Below are 12095 nucleotides of genomic sequence, written 5' to 3' on the forward strand. Positions count from 1 at the left end.
GGGAATGATGAGGGAGGTGCAATGAAGGTGAGTTCTTTACAGTGAAGCCTGGTGACTCAGAGTGCACTTATGCATAACTAGGGAAGCATGGTAGACTTGTGGTGTAAATGGCCATATTGCCCACTAGATTAACATAAGCTGCTATATATGATTACATATAGTTAACCTAGCTGTTAGAACCTTCACAAAGTTTGAATTAAAACTGAACAACTTTGGTGTGCATGGCATAGTTGCAAGGAGAGTATTGACTTTCTCCTTGCAACTATGCCATGCACACCAAAGTTGTTCAGTGTTTTCTTAATGGCAGACTCACAAACATAAACATTAGTAAAAGAGACCTTGCTTAAATTTGCTTAGAAGTTACCTTTGGTTCTTTTCTGACCCAACAGACTATTACATGTCTTGCTTTTGGAGTGATCTTTGTTGACCACTTCTGAAGAGGGTAGCAATGGTCTTAAATTCCCTCCATTTGTACAGAATCTGTCTGACTATAGATTTGTGGAGTCAAGTCAGAGCCTGCTGAGCAATAATAACTCTTTTTCTGAAGTCCTCTGAATTCTTTTTTTCCTTAATTCACTTCCATTTTTGCCATGATCCACTTTCTCAATTTATTCAGAAATATAGAATTTTTAAAAGGGTTGATAAACTTTATATATGAACCTGTTAAACTATATAAAATATATTGTAATATATAAACTTTCTTTGTATGAATTTTCCACAGGGAGATACAGCTCAGAAAGTGATGTGTGGAGCTATGGCATCCTACTGTGGGAGACATTTAGTCTGGGTGTATGTCCTTACCCAGGCATGACAAACCAGCAAGCCCGTGAGCAGGTTGAAAAAGGTATAAACGCTTAACCGACACATATACAAAATAATTGATCCACTAGGTGACATCCTTTTGAATATTTATTTTACATATAACAAAATTCTGATCAAAATTGTTCTAATGAATGCAGGTTACAGAATGTTGTGCCCACAAAAGTGCCCAGATGAGGTCTACAAGATCATGCAGAGGTGCTGGGATTACAAACCTGAAAATCGCCCAAGGTTTTCTGAAATATGTCGAGACCTTTCTTCAGTCAAGAAAAAATAATTCAAAATTAAATTATGGCCAAAAGTGTGAACTCCCTCTTGATCTCTCCCTTATTTACACAAATACCTAGATTTTTCCCTCATTGCTACAATAGATACTATTTTGCACATTTTGCTGATGCAGGATCTGTTTGGGTGAATGTCATGAGCTTATGTTTTGGCCTTTCATGTAAAAAAAAAAAAAAGTCACTATTTACAATACGTACTGTACATTTCTAACTGTAGACGGATACTGAATATAGGAAAAGGTTTTTAATATTGGAGAATGCTTATGTCCAGCTGCATTCCACTTGACTTGATATCTATGACACCTGAGAGAAAACATAGTTGACCAATTGTTTATCACTTATATGACTGAAATCTTTTTCATGCCCTGATGTTTTTGCTTTTCTTGGAGCTTTTTATTCTATCTCATAGTTCATACACACCTACTTCAGAGTAGTGTAGATCCAAGAAATCTAGGATACATTAAGTGTAATTCATGAAATATGTTAAAAACAAAATGTTTAAACTCAACAGACTGGCCCATCATTAAACACACACACACGTTCACATTAAATTGAGTCATTCTTTGTTACTTTGTGATACAGTAATAACTTATCTGCTTCATTCATGGTTTGTCATTTTACAGATACATTTTTAAGAATGGTCTGCTGTTCTGCATAGGCTTCTAAGCAAATAGGAGATACAGATATTACATTACTATGTGTGTATTTTACTTTAAGGGGCTGCAAATTATCAGCTAAGGCCAATCTCAAATAATTTATATGAACTTTCAGTTTGTAATTATTGTTTTATTACAGTGCATTTTGAAGCACAGTTAACAGTATTTTTTATTAGAAATTATCCATTATGTATTGAGAAAAACTGAAATACCCTTTGTGGTTTATTTTGCTAATTGTCATTTCTGATCCTTTATCTCTGCTGCTTGATTGAACAGTGCCTTACAAATGATTTCCGATGAATCAGTAATAAATTGTTACTTTTATAAGGTGTACTCTGACATATTCATTTTGTATTTTGTAAATACTGTTGTAGATTCTATACTGTAATAATGTTGTAGGTCTGTGCAAATCATTATGAATTGAAAGTGTAAATGACTTTTCAGTTCTGATGTGGCCAGTCATCACTGTGTTCTCATATAATAAAACATTTGCAAGTTTGGAATATGTAAAAATCATCCTGGTGTCACATGTAGTGTTTTGTTTGAAACGGTTGGAACTTGTAAATGTTCGCTACTGACTGATCCATACGCTTGAGATAGTTCATATCACTTAGCACTGATTCATTCAAATACTCATTCAGGTTCCTCCATCACATGATATAAATATTACCAGTGGTTTCTGGTCAGATGTGGTGACTTTTGCGTCATTAAAACTACTGCTGAGTAAGGTATTTTGTATTCCCCTAAATGTTTGTATTCATATTATAGATGTTTTATTTATTTCAAATAACTGATATTCTTTGAATTTTCCTATTTTTATACTATTCATCTCCTACTGTCACTGTATTTTACATATATTTTTACTCACTACACTGACCTTGCATATTTTCTCACCTTGTTGCGCTTAATGTTCCAGCTGTAGTAAAATGACAGTTGTCACAGTGCTGTACAAAATCATAATGCTAATAATTATGGTTTATTACTAGAAGTATATTAATATTATTCAAGAACTAGCTTTAGGTTTTGTTTTAATGTTATATATGGGAATTACATTTTTGTGATGTGTTACACAATCATGTTACTGGTGTTGCCATTTATTATTGTGTGTAGAAATGTTTTCATGGATTTATGTAGCTTGAGTATCTTTTAATAACAGTCCTTTTATAATGTTGACATTTGGTTGTATCTTTGGCCATGTAGGAATATATTTTATTGCCATTCATACAAATCTAATGGTGGGACAGTTGGCAACCACAATACATTTTTTAGATTGAACATGCATTGTTTGTTTTGGTATTAAATTATGTTAAATAAACTAACTAATAAAATCATAAGCTGTATATTTGTGTTTTTCAGTACCTCTACAAAGGGTTAATGTTTTATTAAATATATGAATTGCTTAAAACTAGTATAGATTATTTTAACTCTAAAATATGTATACACTATATGGCCAAATGTATGTGGACACCTGACCATCACACCCATATTTGAACATTGCCACAAAGTTACTGTAAGTTAAAAATGATCTACAATGGATTTGTATGTTTAACTGAAGATCATGTTCAGTTTAAAGTTTTTTAAGTGGCCAGCAATAAAAAAGATTGCTAATTGACAGATATAATCCAGCATTTTTGCTCACCTTTTTACATAACTATAAAATTGGGGAATAGCATGCTAAACACCATTCTGCGCCATAGAGTTATTTTTAGTGGTCACAATGTATTCTTGATTGTAATGTATTCTTGATTTTAGATCTCTTTATACTAATTGTTTTTGGCTATTTACTTTCTCATGTTGCATTCTCTTGTTCCTGTATTTGTAGTATGTATATGTAGTAAGTCTTTTGTTGAATTAATTTCCTTTTTTTGTATTTTAGAGTTAATTCTTATGTGTAATTGTGTAATTATGTATTTGCATTTTTCTTGTATTTACTTTTTTATTTCCACTTTTTGTGTGTGTGTGTAAGATGCACTGTTTTTGTTTTTTGGTAATTTTTTTAACATTCTGTCATGGGTCTGCTTTTTGGCTAACTCTGGCACATATACAGCCATGTTTATTAATGTGCATTTCCCCTGTAAACAAATAAACTAAGAAAAATAATTAAGAAACAAATGGTAACCACATTAATAGTGCTGACTGTGGAAGAACAGTTAATGACAGCTTGCCAGGGTTCCATTTTTTTTACAACAAATTGGGCTAATTTAAAAATACACTGCAACCAGAAATATTGTTTTATTGTGAATCTTCTTGAATGATCAGTCTAACAAATAAGGCTATGTTATCATACCTCATCAAAATCTGCATGCCATTTCTGCAGTCTGTTAGATTTGCACATAGTGTCAGAAACATTCTGTAAATACAGTGAAAATTATTTACATTTGTTTGTAAATAATCTGTTCTGACAGATCTAAGAATCAGACTTTCGGGGACAAGAAAGAAAAACATCAAACAAGTTGCCCAATTAAGTAACACACTCAATAATTTAAAAAATGAAAGCACATTGTGCTTGAATTTTTGATTGACCTCAACCAAAACTTGTCCCTACGTTATTAATTTGGTAATTAACCATGCATCGAGAGTATGCTGGTTATGATTCTTTTTTTTTTGCTGACATTTCAGCAAAAAGGTGATTATAGGCAGCTCTGATGTTATGTGATGGAAAGACTAGGCATAATGTTAAGGTATCGATTTCATGCTTACATGCCCCTCGTCTTGTCTGCTTGACCTAGCAGCTGATTTGAGGATACTGTGCTTTTTTTTGTTTTGCTAATCAGAGGCCTTCTGATGACAAGGACCGGGTCTTTTTAAGGAAACTGAATTTCAGACACCTGTTTACCTTCAGATATTTAGATTGTACTTTGATAAAGCAATTTTTAAAAAAGATTAAAGTTATGTACACATAAACACATACACATGTCTTTACTTTTTCATAAGAAATATTTTTTTAATTGCATTTTACAGATATTTTTTTTAAAAAAAAATTAGTCTTACAACAGATGGCCCTGCCATAATCATTCTTTGTGTTACCAGCCATGGGAACTAAGGGAAGTATAGGTTCACTTCCCTGATAAGATCTGACATTATTGGGGTAACTGAGAGGTCACTTAAATACTGATGCACTCATACATACCAACACACACCCACTACACCCTCCCTCATGAACCTTAAAATTCGTCAACAAGACACTTTTTTCGTTGTTTGAAGCCATACAGACACTGTGTGCATAGATAAAATGTGATCATTTTTGTTTTTTATTCTGATAATCGAGTTGAGCCGCTTATAAAGATGCCGGACCTGAGGAAGGCTGGTAAAGCTAATAAACCAGCGGAAAGCACGAGTTTGGGGCAGTCAAGCAATAAATTCATTAAGAAATGAACTGCTGGCGAAAATGGATGAGAAAGCAGAGATACAAAATGAAGAAATATGCAAACAAATCAGTGGTTTGAGAGATGAACTGAAGGGTGCAATCGATCAGGCTAACATCAAAGCTAACGCGCTAGAGGAGCGCACCGCAGGCTTGGAAACTGCAGCTAACACTCACTCGGATGCCATCGCTAATCTGGAGCAACAGGTGACTGAACTGAAAAAAGAGGTGGTGAGTTTGGCAGCAAAGGCTGAGGATTTGGAAGCAAGATCATGGAGATGTAATTTACGCATCTTTGGGGTTAAAGTAGGATGTGAGGCATGCGTTTCAGCGAGCACCTTCGTTGCAAACCTTTTACAAAAAGTGATGGGCCTGGACGAGCCGCACGTTCTTGACAGGGCTCACCGTACCTTGCAGCAAGCCCCGGGAAATGGGCAGCCACCGAGAGCTTTTGTCGTCAAGTGCCACTACTATCAAGAGTAGGAAAGCATTCTACGAAAGGCTGTTACATCTCCAAAACTTGTATCTGAAAATGGCGACATTATCGGTGTTCCCCGATTACACGCAGAATTTGGTGTGACAGAGAGCGGCGTTCGGACAGTTGAGACAGTTATTATGGCAATGCGAGGGAATAAAATACAGGCTGTTGTATCCTGCAAAACTGAGGATTACGACTCGGGACGGCCAGCAGAAGAGCTTTACTGACCCAGAGAAGGCGGCTACCTTCGTCAGGGGACTTATGAGTGATTTTTTTTTTTTTTTTTACATTCAGAGCTGTCTTCTAATATATGTAGGAAACAAGTATGGATAATTTGACTGTTTTAAAGTAGGACTATTATTTTTATATATATATTTATATATATATATATATATATATATATATATATATATATATATATATATATATTATATATATATTTATGTAATTATTTATATTTTATTTTTCTTTATATGCAATAATTTATGTGAGAATAATTGTATAAAACAATCTTTTCTGATAATGTTGCAGACTGTCTGTAAAGAGTACATTGTTCTTTGTCCCCCACACATTCCTTCTCTATCTTACACATACACACATACATCCCCCCCCCCACACACACACACAAACACTCTTGTCCCTTAATTCTCTTGTTCCCTAATTAGTCTTAAAACAGATGGCCCTGCCATAATCATTCCTTATGTTACCAACCATGGGAACTAAGCGAAGTATAGGTTCACATCCCTATAAGATCTGACTTTATTGGGGTAACTGAGAGGTTACCTAAACACAGATGCACACACACATAGCAACACACACACCCACTACACCCTCCCTCTTCTTGTATGACTATATATTCCTGCTTTTCCTAATAAACTTTGGAAATTCTCTTTGAAAGACTGACGTTTGTGTTTCATTGAGACTTCCCCAAGGCCTTGTGGAGAACAGAAATCGAGCAGAGGAACGAGAGGCTGAATTTAAGGTTATCCTGCCCAGGCGGCAGATGAAAAGAGGGTTACCCTGTCCAAGCGACAGATGAGAAATTCCTTACATTATGTCTGCTTGGTTTTTCATGTTTCATTTAGAATCGTTTTCTAACATAAAGGAAATCAAGTTATTGATACTTTGATTTCAGCCTTTTTTTTTAATTCTCTCTCTTCCATGTACACAGGGATATTGAGTAATGGTTCTAAATAGTCTTGTTAATGTTATAGATGTTCAGCTTAATGATTATTATAAGGTTTGTGTGGGGCCTCAGCTCCACTCGGTAAGTTTTACTTTCTTCTTTCTATGAAACTTTATAGTGGCTTGGGAGGTTGGGGGGGTGCACTCTCTCATTTGGGGAGGGACCAGCAGGGGTTTGTGTTGTTAACGGGTGATTTAAAAGTTCTCTTTTTACTCTTTGTGCTTTTGTTTTTTTCCCCTTTATTTTCTTTCTCTTTCTCAGAGTTGGAGATGAGTTTTCACAATAACACTGAGTTGGACTTTATCAGCCATGAGTTCGGCAGATGGAACGAATAGACCTGCGACTAAATTTGTGAGCTGGAACGTGAGGGGACTCAATCATCCTGTAAAGCAAAGTAAGGTGTTCTCACATTTAAACAAATTGAAAGCAGAGATAATTTTCCTACAGGAAACACACCTTCACACAACAGACATTCCTAAATTAAAGAGAGGATGCGTATCACAGGTCTACCACTCTGAATTAAATTCTAGATTTCGTGGTACAGCCATCTTGATTGGCAAAAATGTACAATTTATACAAACCAGTGCTATTAGTGATAAATGCGGGCGTTTTGTGATTGTTCAGGGCAGACTTTATAACGTGCCGGTGGTCCTAGTTAGTGTGTATGCTCCAAATTGGGATAACCCAGACTTTTTTAAAGAACTGTTTGGCCGTATACCAGAGCTGGGCACACATCATCTGATTCTGGGAGGAGACTTTAATACGGTTCTTAAACCTTCTCTAGACCGTTCCAAAGTATTTACAGCCCCTCCTTCCCCCTCTAAATCTGCGACTATTATAAATGCTTTTTGCTTTTCTAGTGGTGTAGTAGATCCATGGGGATTTAAGAATCCTACGTTAAAAGAGTTTTCCTTCTTCTTTGCTGTTCATCAAACATATTCAAGAATAGATTTCTTTTTGCTGGATCAAAAAATGCTTTCATCAATTAAGTCTTGCAGTTATGAAAGCATTGTTATCTCTGACCACTCTCCGGTCATTATGGAGCTCCAGGTTAGAAGGCCAATTCAATGTAATTGGCCATTTAATACATATTTGTTGTCTGATGAAACATTTATGACTTTATTTCAACACAGATTGATTTCTTTATTGAAACTAACCAGCTGCCAGACACCAATATTTTAATACTTTAGGAAACTCTTAAAGAATATATTAGGGGCCAAATAATAGAATACACTGCCCGTCTTAATAGAAGCAGGTCTAGACGTTACAATGAGTGGATCGATCTAATCCACGATGTTGACCAGCAACACTCCTCGGCCCCTACAGCTGACCTCCGAAAAAAAAGAATAGCATTACAAACTGAATTTGATCTTCTTGCCTCCATGGAAGCAGGAGAGAAATTTCTGAAATCTAGACAAAACTTTTACGAACATGGAGAGCGGGCAAGTAGGTTACTCTCTCACCAGCTGCGTCAATATTCTGCGGCCAATTTTATTACAAAAATACAAACTGCGGATGGAGAAGTTAAGCTTGACTCCAAAGACATTAATGAGCAATTCAGATTATTTTATTCATCCTTATATTCTTCAGACAATCCTAGTGATCATGTATTTCTTGACAATGTAACTCTCCCGACTATAGCTGAGGAGGATAAGGCCATCCTTGAGCAGCCGATATTGGAAACTGAGATTAGTCAAGCAATCAGATCAATGAGAAATAGAAAGGCACCAGGCCCAGATGGGTATCCAATCGAGTTTTATAAGGCTTTTGCCTCTAAATTGATACCTTTACTGTGCCTCGTCTACAATAAATCACTCACACAAGAGAAGCTGCCTACATCTATGACCCAAGCCACAATATCTGTCCTTCCCAAAAAGGGCAAAGACCCCACTAAATGTGAGTCTTATCGCCCGATCAGCCTACTCACATGTGATTATAAAATACTTACGAAGATTCTCTCCCTAAGATTGGAATCTATAGTACCAAAAATTGTGCATCCTGACCAGACAGGCTTTGTAAAGGGCAGGCAGTCTTTTCACAATTTACGTCGCCTCTTTAACATAATATACTCTAAACATTCGATTCACTCACCAGAAATTGTGATCTCACTAGATGCGCATAAAGCCTTCGATCGAACTGAGTATGGACACCTTTTCAAAACTCTAAGCAAATTCGGCTTTGATCCAGTCTTTATTTCTTGGATTCGGATGTTGTATGAAGCACCCCAAGCTAGAGTGAGGACTAATAACTTTAATTTGCAATATTTCACTGTTCAGAGAGGGACACGACAGGGTTGTCCGTTGTCCCCTCTTCTCTTTGATCTGGTCATTGAGCCACTTGGCGATGAAGTAACAATATACGGGGTATCATGAGGGGCGGCCTGGTTCATAAAGTGTCATTATATGCCGATGATTTGCTGATGTTTATATCAGATCCGGAGACTTCAATCCCAGAATGCCTAGACACCATTTTTCAATTTGGTAAATCCTCTGGGTATAAGATTAGCCTCACCAAAGTGTTTTGTTCCCAATTAATGTTCTGGCTCGGAATCGATCCTTTGACTCATACCCATTCAGGACTACAGAGGGCCACATGACATACCTGGGAGTAAATGTCACAAGTAGATATAAGGACCTATTCCAAAATAACTTCAAATCAGCCTTAGGACAGATCAAGGAGAGCCTTAATCGTTGGTCTACTCTGCCTCTGTCCCTGGCTGGACGTATTAATTCAATAAAGATGGTAACGTTACCTAAGATCTTGTATTTATTCCAAACAGTCCCAATTTTCATACCCAAATCATAATTTAAGGAACTTGACAGGCACATCAGTACATTTATATGGAACAAGACTATACCTCGCATATGAAAAACAGTTCTCGAGAGACGTAAGGAGAATGCTGGACTAGCTCTACCAAATTCTTTATACTATTATTGGGCTGCAAACATTCACAAATTAGTAATATGGTATGGAGCTTCTATTGGTGAGAGTAGTCCGAGTTGGTGTCTAATGGAACAACATTCATGCTCGTCCGTCTCTTTGGCCTCAATGCTATGTGCTCCACTGCCGGTGGCAGTGGGTGCACATACGGACAATCCTATTGTAAGAGGCTGCTTGCGTATACGGACCCAATTTCGCAAACATTTTGGTCACATACAAGCTTTGGTGTCTATGCCTCTGTCTTCAAACTTTCTTTTTAAGCCATCACTTATAGATACGACCTTTCCCACCTGGGCTAGAAAAGGCATAAACAGTGTGGGAGATCTTTTTGTAGATGGCACGTTCGTTTCTTTTGACTACTTGGTTAATGAATTAAGTTTACCAAAAACTCATTTCTTCAGGTATCTTCAGGTCCGTGATTTTGTCCGTTCCCAGTTTCGTTCATTCCCCTCAAAACCAAATATCGGCCCTCTTGATCATTGTCTGAGGGTCAAGTCTCATCTCTCGGGTGGTGTCTCCCAGCTGTATACTGATATTCAGGCCATGAAATGCCCATCTCTTCTGTCTCTTAAGGTACAGTGGGAGGAGGATCTAAATACAGAATTGACGGATGAAATTTGGCAAAGAGCTATACATAAAATATACACATCATCTATCTGTATTAGGCACAGATTGATACAATTCAAAGTATTTAATCGCCTGCACCTTTCTAGGACCAAATTGGCCAAAATATATCCTAATGTGGATCCCAACTGTATGCGTTGTCACCAAGTCCCTGCTTCTTTGGCTCACATGTTCTGGTCATGCCCAAGCATAGGCACATTCTGGTCTGAGATATTTAATACATTCACCTACATTTGTAAAAAGAATATTGATCCAGATCCTATCATTGCAATATTTGGGGTGGTACACACTAAAGTTGGGGTCTCAAGAGGCCAATCTCAATTAGTAGCATTTTCTACACTGTTAGCCCACCAACTAATTCTTACAAATTGGAAATCTCCCTCACCTCCAAAACACTCACGTTGGGTGTGCGAAATTTTGTCCTTCCTCCAGTTTGAAAAGTTAAGAACTACAGTCCAAAACTCAGCAGAAAGGTTCCAGAATGTGTGGCAACCTTTCTTGGATTATTATGAAAATGCATTTGATGCTAACTCTAGATTAAAAAATTAATCTTCCTTTTTTTTGTGTGTTCTGTGTGCATTCTCAGCGCTTGTACGAACTTTGGATACGAATCTGTGGCAAAAGGGGATATGTGAGATAATGTTTGCAAAGTATGAGGTTTGTGGATAGGGATGCCTTGTATGACATAAGAGAATGTATGTTGGTTTGTAGGGATGAGCGAGTACAGCATTATCTGTATCTGTATCCATATCTGTTAACCATATGAATTATCTGCATCTGTATCCGTACTCGGAGTGGGTGGGGCCTAACCGGTAGGCGGGTTTAAGTAGGCGGGGCTTGTCTTGAAATGGGCGGGGCTTTAACCGGTAATGATTAATTTGTAATATTTATAACACTAGCTTACTACCTTTATGTTTTTACGAAATACAGCAAAAATGTGTCAGACACTCAGTGTCTGGTTACTGGTTAGAGACAGCTGAAGGTTTAAAAAAGAAAAAAATCTCCGACAGGCAGAGACGCAACGCGAGTCGCATTCTACCAAGCAAGCACCACGTCTGAACGAACCCACGTTTACCAGAACTCTACTGGTTGGTAAGTATGTATTATTAACGTTACAACCCGAAGTCAAAAGCTGAAGAAACCCTAAACGTTAACGGAAAAGACCCGTGAACCCGAGTGACTGAGGGAGAGACAGAGAGCTGTTCTGTGTGTGAGTGAGCAGAGCGAGACACAGCAACACAATACATCTGTATGTGTGTAGGGGAAGGGCGCTGTGACTAGCCTATCACAGAACGCTGACACAATCAGCTACCCAATGATGATTTTCATTCAATCCGAGCACAGATATTGACTCGTATTACTTGTATAATACTCGTACTCGGCAGAAGTGCTTTATCCGTACCGGATACTCGTTTCAGCTGAGTATCCGGCTCATCTCTATTGGTTTGTTTGTGTTATGTACATTTAAAACAATAAAAACACTTTGAAATAAATGGATGATAATTTTGGGAGACTATTGGTTACTTGCTCTGAAATTCTGCATTCACTAACCTTGGTTGTTTGTCCAAGCTGAAGGAAGATTGCCCTTGCTGTGTCCATGGCTGTAGGTAAACCTTTGAAGGGCACCAACCTGCAGGCCTTGAAGAATCAGTCGACAGTTATGAGAATGGCGATGTGGCCTTGTGTGTTGTGACAATGTCTATTGCTAGGTGCCAAAAGGTTCCAAAAGACCAGCAGGCAGTTG

General features: G+C 37.3%; 1 protein-coding gene across 1 annotated transcript in view; it reads left to right on the forward strand.

Annotated features, from left to right (window-relative positions):
* Window positions 1–3099, forward strand: part of fer (fer (fps/fes related) tyrosine kinase) — a 43138-nt gene extending 40039 nt beyond the window's left edge. Inside the window, exons 18-19 of the mRNA XM_060862491.1 lie at window positions 722–844; window positions 960–3099. Coding sequence (XP_060718474.1) covers window positions 722–844; window positions 960–1096 — 260 coding nt within the window. The 3' untranslated portion in view covers window positions 1097–3099. The remainder of the gene's footprint in view (window positions 1–721; window positions 845–959) is intronic.
* The last annotated feature ends 8996 nt before the right edge of the window (window positions 3100–12095 follow it).

This window comes from Tachysurus vachellii, chromosome 26, assembly GCF_030014155.1.
Source record: "Tachysurus vachellii isolate PV-2020 chromosome 26, HZAU_Pvac_v1, whole genome shotgun sequence".
Classification (NCBI taxonomy): domain Eukaryota; kingdom Metazoa; phylum Chordata; class Actinopteri; order Siluriformes; family Bagridae; genus Tachysurus; species Tachysurus vachellii.